We start from the raw sequence: 22,715 nt of genomic DNA on the forward strand, positions 1-22,715 counted from the left end.
TTTTGTGTACATCCTATTAATATTCTGGGCATTTTGTACTGTGTTTCTCAGCTGTGTACCAAAACACATCATCACTGGAACTAATAAGAGCACAAAGCCATATTAGAATAAGTGTTGCATGTATTAGTGTGGGGGAAGCTGGTTTAACTGGCCTTTAGAAAAGGACCAGACATTCAATAGCCAAGAAGCACTCCCAGAGGGTGACTCATCCCTCCGCCTTGGACACCTGGTTTTGTTGGAGCAACCACCCATCTGGCAGAGCCAGCTTCTTCTTTGACTGCATGGCAAACCCAAATACCCCATTTTTTCTGGTGCTGAAACCTGCCTCTTTTAGCTTTGGTTTTGACACAGTTTTAGATAGTATTTGCACAGTCTGTTTTGAGGAAAAAGAAAAGGAGATTGTAAGATTTTCCTTATATCCCCTTAGTATCCAAACTTGGTATTTTCTGATATGGGCAATTATTTGGATGTTGGGAAAACTTTTGCATAACTTAATGGAGATGTTTTGAGAATTAGTGATTTTGCAAAGATCCCATGCTTTGTAGCAAATACTGTAGGGATGGGCAGAATATATAGAACAGCTCACTCGGAAGGGAAAAAGCAGTTAAGTCAATAAAAGACACCAAAATTATATTTGAAAAACAACATGAAAATGAACCCTAGGTTGTATGTGATCTAATGCTTGAAATGAAGTGCTAAAATGTGTGAAAAGAAGAAAACCCCTCTCCTAGGCTCTGGTTAAAAGATTTTCCAAATAGACACCAAAAATGGCTTTTTGCACTCTGATCCAGACGGTTGATATACTGAATTGAAAGATTCTGCTCAGGTCTTACTGAACCACTTTAAGGCTGTGTAGAAATGCGTTCCCTTCTGGCTTCCATTTTTTTGTATGGAGTTTGTACTATGTTTCTTCAGCATCAGTTGTTGGAGGTTGCCCTGTTTTCTCGGCATCTTTTGAGGAGAACACTGACCAAGGCAAGTCCTACAAGATTATTTCACACTTGTTCTTTCACTGCCTTCTCCTTTTCATGAGGAGCTGCTCAATGGAGGAAGTATCATGAGTGAATGCTGTAAAGTTGCTGTAACATTAATTTTAATTTGATTTTTCTTTAAATGAAATATTTCAAAGGCCTTTTCACATGGCTGGGCCAGTTTTTACTCATTCAAGCTAGTCAGGTATGTCAGCTGAGTCCCTGGCTTCCCTTGAAGTGTTTGTTTTAATTAACTGAATGTCTGGCCTCTGATCCATCCACACAGTAGAAACTTATAATTGAGGGGACTTTAGGTATAGGAAGGAAGCTGGGAAATCCCTTCCTCCTCCTCCTCTTTCACAAACCCACTGAAAAAGCCCTAACTGTTCTTTGGTTAGCTCTGCAGTACAGAAAGTATTTCTCACCTTCTCTGTATATGGTTTCCCATGGGACTTTAAAAAATGTTACCCTGGGTCTCCCAGAGGTGATTAATAGCTAATTAAGGCTCTGTATCTTGCTGAAAATATTAAGCCACAACAAGTTTTTAAGCTGAAGCTTGTGTACAAGGTAATTAAAAGTAAAATGCAGTGCAAAGAACCTAGTTCAAGATGCTTTATTGTGAGGCATCACATTATGGCAAAGAAGACAATCTGTAATTTGCCCAGGTACAGTTTAATGACAAGAGATCTGAAATCTCCTTTGTGTTTTGTGTCTTGCACACTTACAAGGCTTGCTGATCATAGCAAAGATCCTTCTTTTTGCTTTTGTTCAGACATTTCATTTTTTTAACTACCAGAAAGATAAGTTAAAAAGGTCATCTTTTTCAGTTGTTCTTGTCAGAACTGTGTAAATTACATATTTTAGTTGTATCTTCTAAATCATACACTGCTAGTGCAGCCTGCAAGGATCTGAAAGCACTCCCACTGTGAGCACGCTGTAGTGCTGGAATTCATCCAAAGTAATGCCCCATAAAAGAATGGTAAATATGTCTGTGTGAGAACAGCCTACTTGGCAGTGTTCAAAATGCCACTGGGTTAAAACAGAGTAACTGCAGCTTTTCAATAAAGGGAATCTGACAACTCTGCAGATAGCTGATACGGACCTGTAACCTTTCCCTTTCAGCATAGTAAGCGACCATGGCAAGCATTTGGTGGAATTCTTCAGTGTTATTGCAGGAAAAGGATTTTAAAGTAAAAGTCAACTTATTCATATTGCTGTAGTATTTGCTTGGCATTTGATAACTGAAAGTACAAAAATTGCAGTGGCAGTAGGAGGAGCAAGAGAGTGGAGGCTTGGCTGCACACTGCATTCTGTGTAGCTACTCATCTTCCAAACATCTTTTGTGTATGTGCAGGTATTTCTGAATGCTATGCTAATTAGAATCATTATTCCTTTTTATTCAGACTCTCGCTGATGCTGGAGTAATTCCTGGAGGTGATATGACACCAGAGGCAGCCCTAACTAAACTGTCATACACGCTCAGCAAGAGAAACCTTAGCTGGGAGGAGAAGAGGAAGGTAAATATTTAAGTGTGACCTTGAAAGCCTTTAAGTTTCACATCTACTGTGCTAACTTCTGCTTAGCTTCATGCCTTGAGCTTTTCTCTTGCATTTAAAAGCAGTTGGTTCCAGAACCATAATGTGAACAGCCTGTGCTTTTTTCTTAGGGAAAGTACTATTAAGCAAACAAATGTATGAAGATAGGGAGAGAAAAGAATTCTGTACATGAGTCAGGTGAGGACCATGACTGAGCCATAAAAATGCCATCTTTAAATGGTAGTAGTCTAGCTTGGACACTTCTGTACTGAAAACTCTATGTGGAAATTCTTATGAGAGACAGAATCCCAGCCCTGCTGAAGTCAGCAAAGATCTTGTCACTGATCTTAATGTGGTGAAGATTTAATCCCAGATTCATTCACACAAAGCTTATTTTGAAAATAAATTTTGCCTACAGCCTCTTCCTTTACAGCATTACTCATAACAGTATTAGATTTTCTTTCTCTAAAAGGAGATACACTTTATAATACATAAAATGTAGAAAATTATTCTAGAACTAGTTGTAACTCTTTTTAAAATCAGGGTTCCTTTAACAATGTTCTTACTGTTCATTGGTTGCTTCATCAAGGTTCTTTTTTCCTGCAGGTTACATAGCTGTTTATCATGTTCCTGTTATACAAGGAATATATAGCTATGAATTAGATAAGGGAGCAGGAGTCTGCAGGAATGCATGAATTTCTGTGCTTGTATGTAGTGAAATCGTAATCCTGACACTTTGGGAGATGACATCATGATGAGTCACTCTCCAGACTTAACACTGTAGGCACATGTATATCTCAGGATGGTGCTTTGTTTTTTTATTAAAACCATAACAAACCTGATAATTATTTTATGCTCCACATCTTCCAACCAGCAGCAGCTCTTGAGACAAGCATATTTGGATACCTGTGATGCTAAGTGTAGTGGCTGGAAGTACTACTTGACTGTACTTAGACACAGTTTCAGCCTCTGAGTTTGCAGTTGTTTGCTAAAGCTGAGAAATGGAAGGAGGAGGAGCTGTGTGTGTGAGGATGCCCAGAACATGCTCTGTGTAAGGACATGCCTAGTGGATGACACAGTGCTGTGAGAAGCAGGGGTATTGGATGGGTTTGCACTTCAGAAACCCCAGCTCTTCACTGATACCCCTTTGGCATACTCACTGACCCTGGAACATACATGCAGTAGCTTGTTTTTTTTTTTTATCCAGACTTTAATCTTCTTGCACAGTGGATTATTTGACCTGGGACAGGAGAAACCTTCCCAGCTGGCATCTTGCCTGGGTGTGTGAGTTAAAATGTAATTTGAGATCCAGTTTGCTGAGGTGAGATAGCTGACTTACTCAGGTGAGGATTTAATGATAAGGTGCTTTAGGTACCATGTCACAAAATAATTCTGCATTTTCATGTTCTGCCCTTTGGATTGTCCTACACAGTGTTTGTGTGGTGGCATGCTGGACCTCCTTTATATGGTTTGAAAAACAAAGTAATTTTGCAATTTCTTTGAGTTATGCAGGATTGGTTTCCTCATTTGACTCATTGTACAGACTCACAAACAACCATGCTGGCACAACTAAGGGAACACCATGCTGCATTGCCTGGGCAGGAATGAGTTACAGAGACCAGGAGAAGCAGAAAGCCTGGAAATATGTTGTCTGTGGCAATATCTTCAGCTAAACATATCACCAAACAATAGTCTCCCAAGAGACAGAAGCTCTCCTGAAGCTGGCGTGGTTATTTTAGGATTCTTTTTCAACATGAAGAGTGAGGAATGTGCCCCTAGACACATACAAAAGTCTGAAGAGCTGGTAGGATTCAATAAGGCACACAGGGTTTTGCACTGGGTGCATTTAGCACAGGTGTCAATTGCTAAGGTTACCTGTGTAAAGCAATGATCTCAACCTGTCAAATTCTAAAAGTGTGCCAAAGCAGTTGGTATCCTCTGAGTTACATGTATATGGGACTCTTCCAGCAGACAGCTATGGTGTTGTCAGCTCTTGGAAGGTTTTTTTAATAAAGGGCATGCCTAGACATAAGTAAACCTGGGGCATTCCTCCTGCCAACATCACATCTGTTTCTTGCAAACTTTCACAATCCTGCTTTTTAAAATTCTAATTGAAATAACTATGTGCTTTATAGCTGCATCAGCAACCTTTCCTGAAAGAGTGCCAGTGTGTAAGATTGTCAGAATTGAGGAAACTAGTTGCTTTTTCTTGATGACTGGCTTCTATCTGTGTTCTCCAAGTTTTCCAGAATCTGTTGTTTAGAGTATTTTCATTTCTTTATTTCCCTATTCAAGTACTTTCTACACATGAATTGGCTGACCTTTTTACATTTTGATTTGGTCTTTTTTCCCAGTTATGTTGGAGGCACCCATCCTGCAAACTGTTACATGGCTGTTTGGATACTTAGTTACTGGTACTACTGTAGATTTTCTGCATTCAAAGCTGGATCTATGTCCAGATTTTAACAAAATCAGGGATAATGGAGCTGTTTGAAAACCCATGGAAATACATGACTGTCTACAGGCAGCACTGGGCTTTGTTTTGAGGTCTATGTGCACAGTCTGTGTAGGAGTCCTGAGGTTTGTGAATGCTGGCAAAAAGCATTTCAGAATATTCTGGTCTTAAGCCTCACTCTGCTCATTACTCATTATCTTTGTGTTTTTAAGTAGGCTGCCCCACTAAGTAGCTTACCCCACTAGGGAACTTTTGTAAGCATATTCTAAAATTTGGGGTGTTTTGTTATGTGTTTATTTTGGTTTTCTTTGCTTTGGAAGAAAGTTTTGTTTGCCTGTCTCTCTCCCTCCTTTGTCTTTTTAAACGTGCAGTCTGCATGGGACAGTAACTATTTCTTTAATCTTTTGTCTGCATTCAATTAGTTTCCATAATTCCTCCAAACAATTTTCTAACTTGATTCTAAGGCTTTTTTATTAGACTACCACCATATTTTTCCTCTGCTAACAAAGGGTTTGATTGCTTGCTTTTCAGATGCTGAGTGAGAATCTAAGAGGAGAAATGACTGTTGTACCCACAGGAGCCAAGATCTCTTTGAGAGATAGCAAGTTTATTCAAGTGATTGCCAAATCTCTAAGTATCAGCAGCAAGGAGGTATATACTTAAATATTTAAAATTAATATCATGCAAAGCTGTAAACTGAGTTAAATGAACTTACATTTAAGATGAACAGCAAAGCTGAAAGAAAATTGGAATATGGAGTTAGGGAGAAAGGACACAATGAAAATTCTATAACTAAAATGTTTTTCATTAAAAACATATTAACTTTTTTCCCCCCTCTTTGTAGCCTTATCTTGGGATTATTTTTTTGACTGGCTGGTTGCAATAACAAGCCTCAGACAGATGCTCTAATTCAGGGTATTGATGATATGAAGAGTGCTTTATATTTTTGTGGTCAAATGTATTGACAGTTCAGAACAATCCAAATAATAATGGGTAAAACAGCTTAACTGTACATGCAGTCAGAGAAGGCTGATACTAAGGAAGTATTGCACAAGAGTAATTTGTGGTGTCTAGTCCCTCCCAATTATAAAATATAATATAAATATAAATTAGATAATGTAGTGCTGGTTGTACAAATACTCACTTTTCTCTTGACTTGGGTTCAGGGAAGATGAGTTTTTTATTAACTAATGAATACAGAATGTATTCTTTAGTTCTTTAGTAAGCATGAGAAATGGGAGAATATTTAGGGAGCCTAGGAGGCTTATCAGTATAGGTTTGAATGTACAGATTATACAAATATCTGAGGAATAACAATAATAAAATTGATTCAGTCTTGAGGGTATGGTCTTTTCCAACTCCCACCAGCACTGTTTCTCTTACTATACTGATGTGTAGCTATGGCAGTAGAGAGATGGCAATTAGTGTGTGCACCTTAAATGGTTTATAAAGACATCAGGTACTTGTAGTGTTGCCAGGAAGGAATATAAATCTTATGGATGTGAGACTGACAAAATGTAAAATAAACATGAGACTTCTTTCCGTCCAAGAACTGAATGCTACCATTTCTAAATATCCAGATGACTAATTTGGAAACTTTACATGAATGCTAGGGCAGTGTTTTAACAATTTGGGTGTCAATCACATTAGAGGCAAGGCTGATATTAAGTATTTAATTTTATTTGTTTTTCAGGAGTTAGAAGCTGTACGAGATGCATTAATTCCACCTTTGGCTTGTGCTGCAGCTAAACTGGGTGACATAGATGCACTAAGAGCCATAGCAGAAATGGTAATGTAAAATGAGCAGTGTGTACAAAACCTTAATTTTAAAATAGAACTGTAATTGATGATAGGAAGCCATGCTCATGGAAAGTAACAACCTAAGTTTTAGAGTCAAGGTGCTATGACGATTACAAGTGGTTTCTAGACTTCTTGGTCTTTGCCTTTCAGAACTGGTATGTTCTTGTCCCTCTCTGGTTTTCAGCTGTTTACATTTTCTTTTGAACTGTGAAAATATAGGTAGATTAAAATGCAAGTTCTTATCTGCTAACTTTGGAACATTTTAAAATGATTTGTGCTGCTTTCTTTTCGTTTAACTTTCTTTATGCATATTCATAGTATCCACCCTTTGGATGTAAATCTGTCAGGAATAAAAATAAAAAACTTGAAAATTTTATTTAAGCAAAACACAGTGCACTTCTAATTCAGGATTTCTGGCTCTCCCCAAAGCTCTGGCTTGGGTTATACCCAAAGAAGAAACAGGCATTTCCCTGAAATCTCTCTTCTTTCCCCCCCCGCTTGGTTTACCCTACTATTGATTTTGGTAATGGGCCTCAAGAAATGATAAATATATCTTGAAAGTAGGAATTAACTAAGACAAGAACAATTAACAGTCTATGGGCTAGTCTACAAAGCTGCTGTATGGTGTGCTGTAATAAAGAACATATCTCAGCAGGAAACATGCAGGAGGTGGAATAAATATCTTTATTGGCACTAAAACAATGCTGCAAGATAAACTAAGTTTGACAGGCTTAACAATTTGGTGTCAGAATTAAAATGTGATGTATACTGTGTGACGTTTGCAACAGCTTAATGTGCAGCCATTATCTTTTTGGCATCCTTTTGTAGGGTGGAAACCTGAGCTGTGGAGACTACGACGGCCGAACTCCACTCCACATTGCAGCCTCTGAAGGGCACCTGCCCTTAGTTGAGTATTTGTTGACGTCTGGCGCGACTGTTTATGCCAGAGACAGATATGGATCTACCCCGCTGATGAATGCGATCAAGTTCAGGTAACAATTTATCTACTGCTCTATATAAAGTATATCAACCTTTTGTCACTTTGGATTTCAGCTCCATCCATACTGTGTTCTGGCCTTGTCTGGTCTCAGTAGTCATGTGTAAATGACAGCAGTTAAAATTAAACATATCAGCTTATTTCAAAGGATGTGATTAGCCTAAATGATTTTTTTTTAAATAATGTGGAATGAAAGCAAACAACTTGGTATGCATGCAGAATTTTAGCATAAGGTATTATTGCTATCCTCCTGCCAAGACTTTGTCCATAATTTCAGGGCTCCACTCTTTATTCTGAAGCTTCCTTATAAAACAGAGCCAAACTGATCACTCCTTTTGATTGTCAGAAGTGAGAGTGCAGGACCATGGGCTGTCTGTTCTCTTTCTGCCCTTCCCTTTCTCATCAAGACCAGACTGTTTCAGTTGGCACAAAATATACCGGTAGGTTGACATGTTTTAATCTTCCTCTTCCACCAGTGCTTTCCTGAGTCTCTTGCTGAATGACTGGTTTTTTGATTTTTCCCTTCCACCCACTCATAATTATATGGGATGGTTGCATGGCTCTGCCTGCTTTGTGGATTTCCTCTTCCTGCTGTTATGAATGTCAGCAGTTCTTGAATGGTAGTCACGGACTTGCACTTCATTGTCTCTTTCATGTTGTATAGTCCTAAGGAATGGCCATAACACAGAATATAAAAGTTATCAGTAATCAGAATTTAATTTTCTAAGATTTAGTTTGTATAGCCTGGGGATTCATAGAGCCATTGGTCTTCCAGCATGTTAGAAGCTGCACACCATAATCTCTCCTTGTCTTTGATCCACTTTCAGCTCCTTATCTTATGTTCAGTCTGTATCATAGCAGGAGAAAAGCCATTTTTTCTTGTAAAAGAGCTCGGAGTAATTGAATTTTCATGGTCTTCTTGGGTGAATGTCCCCATATATTCCTACAGCTTTCTAATGTTGACAGGTTCACCTAGTCTGTCAAGCTGGAGTTAGCTCCCTGGGAGGTCTGACAGTCCTGGATTACCATGGGCTGCAGGAATAACTTGAAGGCTTCTTCTGTTTCGAAGACCAGATGTGGAAAACTCAGCAGGCTCTGTGACCGTGAGAGCTGGAGTCTGGCCTGGCTGTGCTGTGCTATTGCCATTCCTCCTGCATGGTCTCCAGCAGCTTTGTGGCTGTTGCTTTACCTCATGAATATATAAGCTCTGCAGTCTTAAAGCAAAAACAAGCCCAACAGCAAATCAAACAAATAACCTCGGAGTTGAATAGAGGTGGCTCTGGTCCAATGTGAGAAAATGCTAAAGCATTAGATACTATTAGATGTTCCTGCAAATCAGGCACCTACTTTTGTTACCACACCCATCTACCGCCTGAGGAATTTCACATGAGCTTGTTGTTTGGATTCCTTAGAATTGCCACTCCTATATTAGACTCCTACTATGACTCTAAAGCTCTTTAAAACTGCACACCCATTTTGATGCAGGGAATTTTAAAAGGAAACAGCACCATAACCATTTTCAGTTTCTCTTTTTGTTTCTACTGTTGGAATGAGAGGAAGAGTTGACTTAGAACTAACCTCATAAATCTGTATTTATGATCTGCTGTGTACTCACACTGCATTTCACACTGGTAAGCATATAAAGGAGAGTGCTAAAGAGCAGACAGCTGTATATGTGTGTAATTAGATACCCACTAAAAAGATTTATGCTACAGAAGTATTTAAATTCTATTTATTAAACACTTGCAAGCTGAAAGTAAAGATATTATCCTGATAGAAAGTGGCAGAGAGGGAAGGGGTGAGGGGGGAAAACTGATGATAATGAGTAGTAAATGCTTTAAACTGTTTAATATTGTAACTTTCTCAATTTTACTGAACATTGCATCAGCTTAATCCCATTTTCTGAGAATTAATATCTGTTTAATTGGCATTTAACTGCAATACAGTATCCACTAATCTTAAAAATAGCTTTCTTCCAGTCTTTTATGTAATATTTCTCAGTGGCTTGCCTTTTAACCAGTATGCAAACCTGTATAATGATGACTGATTTCTCTCTTCCATTTATTAATTTGTAAAGATGATCAGGAGTTATGTCTCTTCTTAAAAGCTTCTTAACTTAGCACTATCAGTGCTATAGACCAGTGACTTGATTTATGCCAATGACAGTCTCTTAAATTTTTTGACTTTAAGTGACTCTTTGTTTCTTTCTAAAAAAGACTGCATTTCCGCTTTTTCATTTGTAACTCTGCAGGTTGCCTGTAGTCTCACTCACTTTATGCATGAAGCTAAACAGACCACTGTTAATTTAGGCCAGTTGCTTGACATATCAAAATAAGTAGCATTCCTTTAATTTCTTACAGCACCCTCGAGGGATAATTCATTTTCAAAACAATAGAATAATATTTTTTTAATAACAGAAACTCTCTAAGCAGAAAAATGTCTTGAATAAAAATTGTGTATATTTTAAGTAGTAAAAGTGCTTCCATTTACTTGTAGAGCAGCGGTAAAAGGTTGAAAATGGGGAGTTGCTCATACAGTGCTGTGAGAACATCAGATTAGAGGTAGTAAAATTACCTCCCACGTAAATATGAATTTAAATACTTGATATTTTGCAAGGTTACATTTACATTACTTCAGGAAATCTAAGGCAGAGAGAAAATCTAACCACCACTGCCTCCAAGAAGCGCACTGAAGCCTGTCCTCACAGTGAGTACAAAATTCCCACTGATACCATGCAGAAAACTGAACAAGTGAAACGAAGCTGATCCTGCCATAACCATTCTGGTTGCTAGGGGAGCAAACATGAAAAAGAATGAAGCCAGTCAAGTTTGGATATACATTACACCTGCATTTCTTTAACGAGAGTTGGTGGAAGGTGTGCACCCTAAGGCCCCAATCCTGCAAACTCTTACATGTGTGTTAATTTCACATGTATGATTCATCCCTTTTGAAGTTGATTCACTTTTAATAAGTGTCTGCCAGGTGAGGGCCTGGGATGATAGGTACTGTACAAACCTAGTTTCCTGTGAATCCAGAGCCCTCATGAACTGGTAGGAGTGTGGATGGTTTTACCTGGAACTCAAACTTTGCTCATAGTGCTGAATGTTGAAGACTGCACCAAATCAGATATTCTGTTATTAATATATTAAAATATTAGTATGCACTCGAGTTTTAATGTCCAGCATTATCAACAATGGAACCTAGCAGGCATGAGAGACTAGAAATACCTTTTGACTATTTGTTTTTTCCTTCAGAGAAGGATGAATAACTGATACTACTAAAAAGCTATCTCAAGTAACATATGCAGAATAACATTGTTTCTACAGGCTGTGTCTGACCAAGAGCTGTGGTTTGGTGACAGAACACAGTAGGAAAAGGGAAAGTCAGAACAGCTCACAGGTGGGGCTAAAATGAGCTGTGCAAGCCAGGGCTGACATGGGCATATTGCCATCCCTCTCTGCCTTGAGCTTTGGCTGTCTAGAAGTTCTTCTGCTCTTGGTTTTGTGCTGTCATCTTAGAACAGGAATTGCATTTGACCCGTTCTCAGGAAGTTCATGGCTCGTGACATCACCTGAACTTCAGTCAGCTCAGCTCAGCTGTGGCCCTTGTGAGGCTTTTGTAAAGCCACAGGAGAACAGCACTTAAAGAAACAATTTCTAAAGACAAATACATCTCATGTGCCCAAGACATAACAGTATCAGAAAATTCACAGCCAGCCTCTTGAGATATGAATAATACCCTTGTGGTAGGTGCAAGACAGCAGAAGTGGTGCTCTGGAGAGGGCTTAAGTGTGTTCAGAATGTAGATAGCATTGGGGTGCAAGTAGGAACAAGCTGCAGTGCCTTGCCTCCTGCATAGTTTTCATGTTGAGTGGTGGGAATGTCAGAGGTGGCCTGCTTGCTTTCTTGGACAGATCTGCACTTCACAGCCACAGTACTAAATCTGACACTTTTAAACTTTGCATTACTATTTGCTTCTATTCTTCCTCTCCCTTGCCCTGTCTTTAACAAGCAGTAGTGCATTTCTTCCCACATCACCAAGAAATGTGACTTTGAATGACTCATCAGGACATTGTATTTCTGTTTAGAAATGCTTTATTGTAAGTGTATAATAAACACTATCAGTTACAATGCCTGCAAATTTAATTTATTTCAAGCAACATTTTTTTCTTGCTTAAATTTGCTGTATTAAATGAATGGGGTAAATGATCCCAAATCTGTCTGTTGCAAATATTTCGAGTCCCACTCAGAGTAGTAATGGCTGTGTGGTGTGAGTGGGATGTGAAGGGCTTTCTGGAGAGATTCTTCCTGCCAATAAGGAGTAAATAGTTACAACAGGAAGAGAAAATATGTCTTTTTGCTGGTATCCAGAGATACAGACCTCATAGGTGGAGCACATATAGAGAAGATAGCACACAACATTACAACATGCTTTGCAGCCTTTTATCTTGTAGTGCTGTCCTGTAGCAAAGCTTTTGTTTTAAAAAAATGCTCATTTCATGCTGAGTGAACAGACGTGTTCTACTTTAATCTATTTCAGGCCAAATTTCATTTCAGCTAATTACTGTTTGGATTAAGATTAAAAACTAAAAACTTCATACGTGTAGAATTCATGCTTCACCATGGATTGAAAGGAGACCATGCCATTATTTGCTGGCTCAAGGAGATGCTTGTGGATGACGAGCCATGTCGTAAGGGACCACCTGAGAAAATATTTTAGATAACTGAACAAACTTGAGGCATGTGCTGTCCCAGCAATGCTTTGCTATGAAGCAAAGGAAGATTTTTTTTTTGTTCCTGTCAATTGGAACAAAGTATAATTTACAATAAATAAAATCTCTCTCTTAGGGTCAATAACCTGTGTTTGAAAAAGCAAGGTGATTCCTATAGGACACATACAGTTCTTTGGTTAGTTTAGAAACTAAAGATTTTATATCAAAATAAGTAGCATTCCTTTAATTTCTTACTGTACCCTCAAGGGATAATTCATTTTCAAGCTTATATAGGCTTTATGTGGATAACTGCAAAGTAACTTCTAATTGAAGATGGAGTTTCATAAAAACAGGCAGAGGGATTAGATAAGTAATTTAGTCCAATTCAAAAATGGAAAGGCCTATGGCTACCACCAAGTGATTAAGCAGAAAGTCTATTTTTCTACTTTTAATTGCTACAGATGATCTTTTAGGTAATTGGTTGGAAAAACTCATGTTTTTCCTATTAAATGATAAGCCTACCTCTTTATTTTGAAGTGTTATATTTAGCAACTTATAGGAACTATGAAACTATTTCTGATCTACTGGGTCATCATGCTCTTTCTGGAGAAAAAAAACAGTGTTTTGATTTGTAAACTAGTTCAGTTATTTAACAGAGAAGCATTCTGTCATCTCCTTTTCAAATCTTGTTCTAAACCTTCCACTAGGTTAGTTATGAAAAATGTATTTTGCAGATTTTTTGTCATGTTATTTTCCACCAACAGTACCTTTAGAGAGCAGCCTTTGCACAGAGTTTCTTAAGCACCTGACTAAGGTGTAGATGTTGGCTGGTAGTGCCACTTGATCCTTTATCTCAAAGGAAAGGACAAGGAAGACCTCCTAAAGCCTCCAGGTAGAGATCAATAATAAAGGTATTGGGAGGAGGAAGTTAGGAAAATATGTGCTTTTGACAGAGGTTCACAAGAATACTTACCATCATTTTAAAGCCCTAAAAATCCGATTAGCTTCTCCATTAACCTACGGATTCCTTGCTTATCTGCAAGACACAATGTTTTATTTACAACTGGTATGTATGGGCATTGTATTCTTTAAAATACAGGAATGATGCTATGTAATAAATAGTCTTACCTGTTTGCATGTATTTCAGTTACTAATACTTCTGCTGTTAAACTAGCACTAAGTTTAAGATACTAAGAATTTTTGGAAGAGAAGAGTATGCATCCTTTTCCTTTTTAGAGCTGAACTTAACACTTCCTTGAGCTTAGTGTATGAATGAGTTTTTGAGAGGGAGGAAAACTCTGTTTACTGCATCTGTCACCTTGGAAAAGATTCTTTATTCTGTGATTGTGGAAAAGAGAATGTGAGAACTTTCACTGACTGTTGGTGTATATGACAATGTTGGATTCAGGGGGAAAAAAGCCCCTCCAGGTCAAGTCACTTTCTCATTTTTTTCTATTCCTCTCATAAAGGCACATACCAGTGATTAACTTGTTACGAGAAACAGGAGCACACCTCTCAAACCATGACTTGGAGGACATTGGAACAATACTCTGCAGGTAAATGTGATATATGAGGCGGCCCTAAATTGGGTGTGGAGTGGGATGGTTTTTCAGAGGAGACTCGAAAATGGAGCACTTTCAATAAACAGTTGGATCCCTGGCACACGAGGGGACTCTTTCTGTGATGAATAATAAGGCAACAAGTGAAGTGATGAAATTAAGAATCAATTCTGTTTCAAAGGACCAATAACTCAAGAGAGTTCTAAAGGAGAGAAGACTGTGGGGATAAGTGAGCTGGAAGTAAATATTCAATTTCCCCCCAAGGTCTCTTATTGAGGAATAGTGAAAAGAAGCTGTTCAAGGTGTGATTTTGTAACATCTCTTTTTAAAAATAAAGCTGCACAAAATGTATAATTTTTATTACATCAAAGTCCACTTTTCACTTATATTGGAATGGCTTATTTTCCAATGAGTATATAGTATTGTTCTTAGAAATAACTAAATCAAATAGACAAATAGGTTTAACCACAAAACTTGTGAACTGCTGCTCACCATCATTATATTTAAGAGGATGTAATTCTCTTAGAGCTGGCTTTCTATACACTTACTTTCAATATATAACAATGTGGATATGTGTTGTAAAAAGAAATAGATTTAATTTTTTCCAGTACTGGTCCTGAATTACAAATTACTCTGAAAATTGTGAGAAGGTTCCATGTATTTCCAAAAATTACTTGTAGTTTTTACTTCATTTCCTCTTCTCTCTTCTTCCGAAAAACAAACATAGAACCCCTGAGCACTGGCCTTTATATCAGGACTTGGCAGGAAATCAGGGACCAGCCAGTGCTATATAATATCTACAAAACAAGGTCAAGGTAAAGCTTATGTTCTGTATAGAGACTGGACTCTGTCCTTTGAGTAATTCTGGAATTGAGGAAAACTGTCTGGAGTGCTTCCATTGTCACAGCATGCTCAGAGGAGACTGGGTAATAAGGCTTTTACCATGGAGTCAAAATATGCACTTCCCAGGGCACTGCAAGTGATAGGACAAAACTAAACCCTTGGTTTCTGCAGTTTGCCTCTGCCATAAGGTTTAGGGAATGACATTCCTCTGCAAATAAATTCGTCACCTTGCTTAGTCCTGGTGGCATGTGCAGAACCTGTTTGGCTAGCTGACCTGGCAGTAATATGTCCAAAACAAACCAAAAAACCCAAAAATCCTCCAAAAAACAAACCAAGAAGAGGGAAAGGGTTCTTCACACAAAATAACAAAATGGGGTTCTCATGCAGTTTGTCACAGCTTTTTAGAGATCATTGTGCACCTGGATCTTTGTGGCAGGAGCAGAGCCAGGCAGTGGTTGCTCCTACCCTGATCCTGCAGAGCTGAAGCTCTTCATTTGCTCTGCTGTTTTAGAGGGCCTGGCATACTCATTTCTAACAAAGTGGACTTTTTCCAGAATGTTACTCAGCTACCTGTAAGTTACTAAATCTGAGGTGCTGGTGTTTGTCCTCTTGCCAAAATGTCTCTGACACCTCTACAGTGTCCTCAGATGACCTTACTGATACACTCATTTTTCCAGCATGCTCTGGCTCACTTCTCTTCCTCTCTCTCGTTTTAAGCCCCCTCTTTGAAGGCACTGGCACCTTCATGGCAGTCAACATGGTCACATGGTCAAGCTGCTTAAAGGAACAGCTGCTTATCTCCCCTCTTTCCAATTTGAATTTTCCTACATTTCCTACATTTTCCTACATTTTTTCTATCTTGTAATGTGCCTTAAACTGCAATTTCTACCAGTCTGAATTTGTCACTAAGGCAATATGTCAAGTTCTTGGGGTTTCAAAGGATAAAGCTGCTTGCTTTCTGATAAGCTCTGTGTTTCTGCACTTAGCTAACTTAACTTTTTCCCCCGTGCAGCTCTCTCTGAATTAAACTATGTTTTTCCTCTGCTACCTACCAATCCTCAAACTGTTAGGAAAGACCATGAATAGAGATTTTGGTGTTTTAATAGTCTTCTCAGCCTCCTTCTGTTTAGAGTCAATAGAATAGAATAGAATAGAATAGAATAGAATAGAATAGAATAGAATAGAATAGAATAGAATAGAATAGAATAGAATAGAATAGAATAGAATAGAATAGAATAGAATAGAATAGAATAGTTCACTTGGAAGATCATGGAGATAAAATAAATGTGTTCCTTTGGCATTGGTGATGTTTGAGAGGGAAAGGAGTACAAGCCAGAACTGAGGGTTGGACAGTATCAGTGGGAACTTTTGTGTAGGAAGTGGAGATGCACATAGTTATTAAATCTTTCATGGTTTCATTTGCTGATGTCTTTTTTAAAGTGAGAGGTGTTAGTCTGGTTTTAGAATCACTTTGTTGATGTTTGGTATCTGGTTCATGGCTTTGTTTCGAAATGAGGTCTCAGTGTTAGTAATCTGTTAAAAATGTCAGAATATCTTCTCATATTGCAGTAGTATTGTCATCTGTCTGAAAAACCAAACCATGGTGAGATAAATTTGGACACTCAGACTTATTCTGAAAGCTTCTGGACCTCTGGAATTGGTAAACAGTTGATTTGTGTTTGTTTTTTAAAGGGAAAAAAGCTTGTGTAGAATTGAGGTACTTCAGGTCTGTACTTCCCAAAATCAAACAGGGACATAAAGTCAAACCAGCTTCCTCTTAGATTCCTTTCTTATACTTCTAAAATGATATGAAATGGTATGATATATTCAAGGATGCAGCCTTTCAAAATCATCACCCTTCAGAATAAGATGCCTCTTCAATGTCACATAAAGAGGGGGTAAGGCTGGGGAAGGAAGGGTAAATATGCCTCTTCAGGAATAAGTACTAAGCTTCTAGTTCTTGCTGTCTTTCAAAGAAGTCTGAGCTGAGAGAGATATGGAGACAAGCTAAGAGCAGCGCTCCCAAATGTGTTCAGAAGAGAGCAATCCATGCCTTGTGCTGGACTGCTGGACCACTGGCCTTTTTTTTTTTTTCCTTTGGATCTTCATCTTAAAAAAAATAAGAAGAATTTTTTTTTTTTTCTCTTCTGTCAGGGTGCTGACACACCTGAAAAAAAAAAGTCCTGATTACTGTCCTGATTACTTTATATAGACACGGAAAAAGGAGACTTGCTGATAAAGCACAGCTTTGTGTCCCAGGGAAAGATGAAATCCTAGTACATGAAGAGACAGGAGGAAACCCCAAGATTTCATTTCACTGTACTTTTTGCAGTCCAAATCTACAACTGTATTGGCCCTTTTCCTTATAAACCCTCTGGGACCTGGCAAGTTTCGTTCCTGGTTCCCTGGCAGTAACAGAGCACCCCTTAAATTGCAGCTTGATCTTGGTGTGATTGAAGGCACAGAGAGCACTGTCACTGTTCTTGATATCTTAGCTCTGGCATCATGATGACTACATTAGCCCTGCTGTAACTGTGAACTGGATATATCATAATTTTTCTGAATGCAGGAGCATTGATAGGCAGGACACCTGGGATTACTGGCTGTCAAAGGTATCAGTCAGAGTTGAGTAAACTGTGGTAGATAATTTTTTTTTATCAACAAAGCAGGTTTTAAACATCCTGGTAGGTGCATATTGAAGATATCTTTATTCCATTTCATTATATAATAGTGATGGACTTGCTGCTTTGGGGTTGCACTTGTAGTTGAAATTACTGGCATAAATATCTTTGAGACAAATACAGAACCAAGGTTTCTATAGTGTAAATTGACAGGTTATCTGTATATATTTTAGTATATGAAGTACACTTACTGTGTGTAAAGGAAATCCAGATGTGTATGGCTTGACTATGGAAATCTGGATTTGGAGAAAATGTTTTGTGGTGCTCCTGATGATAATCAATCTAGTAGGTATCTTCTCTTTAGACTGGTATCTAAATTTTCTCCCAAGCTACATCATCTTTTATTCTCTGGTCACAGTCCCCATAGAATAAGGTTCTCAATTGAAGATACTTCTATGTGTTTGGATTACTCTGATCTCATGGAAGAAGATCACGGTTTTGACCTCTACAATGAGGATTAAATTGCTCTATCCGAATAAGTGGTGTTAATAGGCAGTTAATTTTCAAGTAAGTGCAGCCATCCTTGTTTGTTGCTTACAGAGATGTAGCTGTGGTGCCCTGGGTATGTAGGTTGGTAATATTTCTGAAAGTCTTTGACCAAAGTGGTTTCTGCTTTGCACATGGCTGAACAATGTGATCCTATTTGGCAAATACAATGTGCTCTCCTGTCCAGTGTTGGTGATGCTCGTAACTCTGTAGGCAGGCTTTTTGTTTCTTCCTTAGCCTGTGGCCTTACAATGTTAACAGCCAGAGACTAGTCTCTGTAAATAAAGATAATTCATGTGTTCCAGAAGTGGCTGCTAAGAGATTTCTTTGCTTTACTAATGCTTACACTTTCTCTGTACTAATGCTCACCTCTTTTCTGCAGTTTCCTTACTAACCTCCCACTGAGCTTCCTGTTGGGCCTCTTTGCTTTCCTCTGTTTCCTCATTGCTTCTGAGGGGCCTTTTCTTTTGTGATGGCAGTTTTCATTAATGATTTATTGATCCTTTCCTTCATGATGCCAGGCTGAAGCATTGTTAAACCTCTTTGTACCCCACTACCACTTCCATGTCCCCAATGGCCTTGGCTATAGGTCCCCTGGGAGTTACATGGAGGAGCACAGACAGAGACCATTTGCTTTCCCTTTTTGTGCCCAGCCTCTGGGACTGCTGCAATTAGAGGTCTCCACTCCCGTGAAAACATATTTTCAAGTACTTAAGTGATTTAATCAACAACAGAAGTGATTTCAACCTAGCAGAGAAGTGAATGTTGCAGCCCTGCTTTCGTGGTTTCTTCCATGACTGCCCCTTGCATCTTGAGCCTTCTCCACTCTTCACCAAGTCTGCCTGGCTTGGTCATCACTCCCAAGAGCTCATCACCATCTCCATCCCTGCTGCCAGCACAGTGCTTTGTGTGCCACCCACAGCAAGCTCTGGCTAAGGCAGCAAATTCTGAACTTAATAATGTTGAGGAGGTTTCCCCTCTCTTAATGAGATTCAACCTCACTTGATGATTACCAGAGGGTTCTGCTGAAACAATCTGCAAGCTTATGGCAAGCTCAGGTCTGAAGCCTCACAGATGCTGGTATCCTGAAAAGACTGAAGGTCATCCTCCCAACCTTCCCATCAGTTCAGCCTGTCTTCAGGCTTGGTACAGACTGGCATGATTTTGCATATGTACATGCTCTTAGCCATTTTATCAAAATGAGAGTTAAAAATAAACTTTGTGGATGGGACTATCAGTAGATGTGCAAAGAAATAACCCAGTGTGCATTCCTCTGAAAACTTTAACTTAGAATGTGATTCATTCTGATCCTTTCTATTGCTTGTTATATCAGGCATCTTTGAAGAGCTTTTTTCTTTTGTTTGTTTGCTACCCATTTAAATTCTGCAAATTGTTTCTTTAAACTCAAATATAGCTGTGTTACTGTCCAAATAATATCACAATAATGTACTTAATATCATAACTACTGATAGCAAACACAGTTATGCAAACTTGTGAAGGGGGTTTCTTAGGGGTTTTAAATAAGTCCTGTAGATTGCTGGCACATCTGCTTGTGCTCTCACTTAGCTGCATCTTGATTTAGCCATTGCCCTCCCTCCAACTCCTTTCAGGAGATAAATATTGTGTTGTGAAATATGAAACTGTGTGACTTTTTTTCCCCCTTTGGTCATAGTCACACCCACTATGTGAAACTAGCCTGTTGTAAGTACTTATAGCACAGCCCTAATAATTTAAGGAACTGATTCATCAAGCTGTGTTGCTTGCTCAGCTATTCAAAGCTGTTGTAATAGTGTTCCTTACCTCTGTACCCTGGAAGCCATGTTGAGCCTGGTTCAGCCTTCACCTGCTGAGCTCATTGACAGGACCCAGGAGCTCACTGAAATTAGCGGAAAGATTTATAACCAATATTAATTATTATTTTCCAGCCTTGCAGCTAAAGGTGATGTGGATGGGCTGTATGCCTGGTACCTGGCTGGTGCAGACCTGGAGCAAACTGGTTATGATGGCAGGAATCCTCTACAAGTAGTAAGTGTCCATACAGCTGTGCTCCCTTGGTGTGCTACCTGAGCTCTCAGATAATATCAATTTGGGAAAAATATATGTTGGACTATAAACTGGATTAGAATTTGTTACAATGTCAAATCTGGTGCTGTTGTGAAGTAATAAATAGTTGGAGCAAGAATTTTCTCATCTATGTCAGAGAAATTAAAATTTAAATTGGATTTTAATTATTTTGTGGTAACATAATCTTAATTCTCACAAGTGAGTATTTGCATGTTCTGGTGAACAGGATTACAGGATTTAATCATGTTTCTACTTACAGGCAGAGGCTACAGGACAGAAGGAGGTTCTTGACTTCCTTAGACAAAAGCAATAAGAAAGGTAAGATTTTGTTCTCAAGTGCTGGAGTTCTGAAATGTATCATCAGCATGAGTATGAAGAGAGATCATGTACTTAAGTCCTTGTACACCCTGGAACATCTGGATTCATCGGCTGCCCCTGTCTTGATTTCTGATTTGACTCTGAATACTTAAATCCTTCTTTGTAGAGTGGGGATAATGTTTATTATTCTTTCTGCCTGAACCTGGAAATGCTTTTTTGTGTATTCCACAGTGTAAGTTCTGAACTTGGTTGGAAAAGTTAAAAAAAAAAAAAAAAATTGGTAGTAAAAGCTACTAAAATAAAACCATTGAGGGCAACAATGTGATGTTCCATCAGCCTGTTGCAATGAAAGGCTCCTCTGTCTCACCTGCATTGGAGGGGAAATACCTTTTATCAGGCACCTTGGCCAGGTCCAGCTCTCAGGGTGCCATACCCCAGCACAGGAGTGTTCCCTTCCCCAGGACAGCTGCATGGCCAGCACAGCCATTCAGGAGGGGCCACTGGGCCACCTGCTGCATCTCCACCTGCCCTCTCCTTCCGGCTTTCAATGCAGCACCCTAAACCAGACAATCTCCTGGTGTAACGTGGAAATGCCTGCCAGATTTGTCAGAGACCAGAGTTAGTTGTACTCCACACGTGGGCTGCAGAAAGCTCTGTCACAGAGAGCTGTGCCCAGGGGCTGCTCCTGCTCTGGCACAGGACAGGACAGGGCAGTGCCACGGCCTCTTCCTCAGGCTGCAGAGGCAGCTGCCTGGTTGTCCCTGACATGAATTCCCTCTGTGCTGCCATCATCCAAGGTGTGTTTCCCTGTCCCTGTGTGTGTGTGCCTCATGTTCAGACCATCACATCTGACAAGTCTCTCTATAGAGAACTTGTTGGGGCATTTGACCTACTCTGGTGCTTTGTTGTTACTGGATACATTTAGAGCACTCGCCTCACATTTCTCAGAGCCCCTTTCTGATGCAATACATTTTTTATTTAGGTTTCTCCAATATATTGGCAAGTCTAATCCCAATTTAAATATTGGGAGGAGATGATCTCCTTTATTTATTAAAATTAGCACAAAATGTAATGAAAGGTTTTGCTGCATCGATGGTTATCTGGCCACTTGCGCGTCCCATTTGAGAGATGTTAGTGGGGACTGCAACTGGAATTTTTGATTTTCTCCATACTGGTTTATATTAACGAAGGACACAATCAGGCAGATTTCTTTGCTTTCCTTTAAAGTTTTGGGTTTTCTTTGGTTCTACCCAATATAGAAGGATAGATACAATTAGATACAATTAGATACAATCTTGAGCATTTAAATGCTCAAGTTTTCCAGCAGTCAGGATGGCAATGCTAAAATACCTTTAGAATACGAGTTATGCTGCAAAGGGATTTCTATATTCATTGAAATAGGTCTGCAAAAATCCCTTTTCTTTTGTAAGTGAGGAGTGAATGTGTTAATCCTCAACTCCTCCATGGATCACCTCATAATTCCTTTGGACTGAGCCATCAGTAGTGTAGGCGGTCTGAAGGAAGTCCTCAGCACTGCGTGAGAACTGGCTTGGCAGGCTACAGGGTAATCTGTTCTCGGGGAGGCTTTGGACACTGCCTATTCTAAACATCCATTCTCTCTTTCTCCAGGGACTCTAGAAGATGGTCACTCCTCAACAGGAATACCAGCTTGAAGCATTAATGACGCTAAGCTGTTATGGGAGGAAAAGAGAAAAGGAACAATGGTAGTGCTGCTTGGAATGTACAGGAAAGCTACATCTTAGAAAGATTCTTTATTTAGGATCACACTGATTGTCTAAAAATCATTTGCTGCCTTTATATTTTAATCACTTTTCTGGAAAGAAATTCTTTTAAGCAAGTGATGCTGGAATGCATGGCTGTTCCTGTTACAAGTTCTGATTTTAAAGAGGCTTTTTGAATGTTCTTATGTTAAAACCACTGAGGACAGTATTGCAGGCATAGCAAATGGAAATGCTGTGGTGAATTCATACCAAGGAAAAACAGTGGATTGTGCATTTCTGGGTTTCAGCTAATAAAATCTCTGAGGAACAATGTTGATTTCGCTTTGTCTGTTTTTTTGCAATGACTTTTATCACTCCAGCTGCAATTACAGCAATTGTGAGTGTCAGTGCAAACAATTGAATCAGTCATGGGCATCTGCCTGCAGTTGTGTACTAATCTTCACCAATGTGTCACTATAAACCCTCACTTGAAATGAGTAGGAGGCAGATGCCATAAAGCATGTTTGTGGGACTGCCTGAGTGAATTGATTGTTTTGTTTCTAATAGCATCTTT

The 22,715-nt window shown here is 39.0% G+C and overlaps 1 protein-coding gene across 2 annotated transcripts in view; it reads left to right on the forward strand.

The window, feature by feature from the left end:
* ASPG (asparaginase) overlaps positions 1 to 22,476 on the forward strand; it is a 43,998-nt gene extending 21,522 nt beyond the window's left edge. Inside the window, exons 9-16 of one of the 2 annotated variants that reach the window (XM_056493357.1) lie at positions 2,375 to 2,488; positions 5,493 to 5,612; positions 6,655 to 6,750; positions 7,590 to 7,753; positions 13,939 to 14,025; positions 19,964 to 20,063; positions 20,362 to 20,420; positions 22,050 to 22,476. In XM_056493357.1, coding sequence (XP_056349332.1) covers positions 2,375 to 2,488; positions 5,493 to 5,612; positions 6,655 to 6,750; positions 7,590 to 7,753; positions 13,939 to 14,025; positions 19,964 to 20,063; positions 20,362 to 20,415 — 735 coding nt within the window. In that variant the 3' untranslated portion in view covers positions 20,416 to 20,420; positions 22,050 to 22,476. Of the gene's footprint in view, positions 1 to 2,374; positions 2,489 to 5,492; positions 5,613 to 6,654; positions 6,751 to 7,589; positions 7,754 to 8,104; positions 8,199 to 8,724; positions 9,508 to 13,938; positions 14,026 to 19,963; positions 20,064 to 20,361; positions 20,421 to 22,049 lie in introns of those variants that run through there. The other variant, XM_056493358.1, reaches the window with a different exon arrangement.
* Positions 22,477 to 22,715: the final 239 nt, after the last annotated feature.

Source organism: Oenanthe melanoleuca, chromosome 5, assembly GCF_029582105.1.
Source record: "Oenanthe melanoleuca isolate GR-GAL-2019-014 chromosome 5, OMel1.0, whole genome shotgun sequence".
NCBI lineage: Eukaryota > Metazoa > Chordata > Aves > Passeriformes > Muscicapidae > Oenanthe > Oenanthe melanoleuca.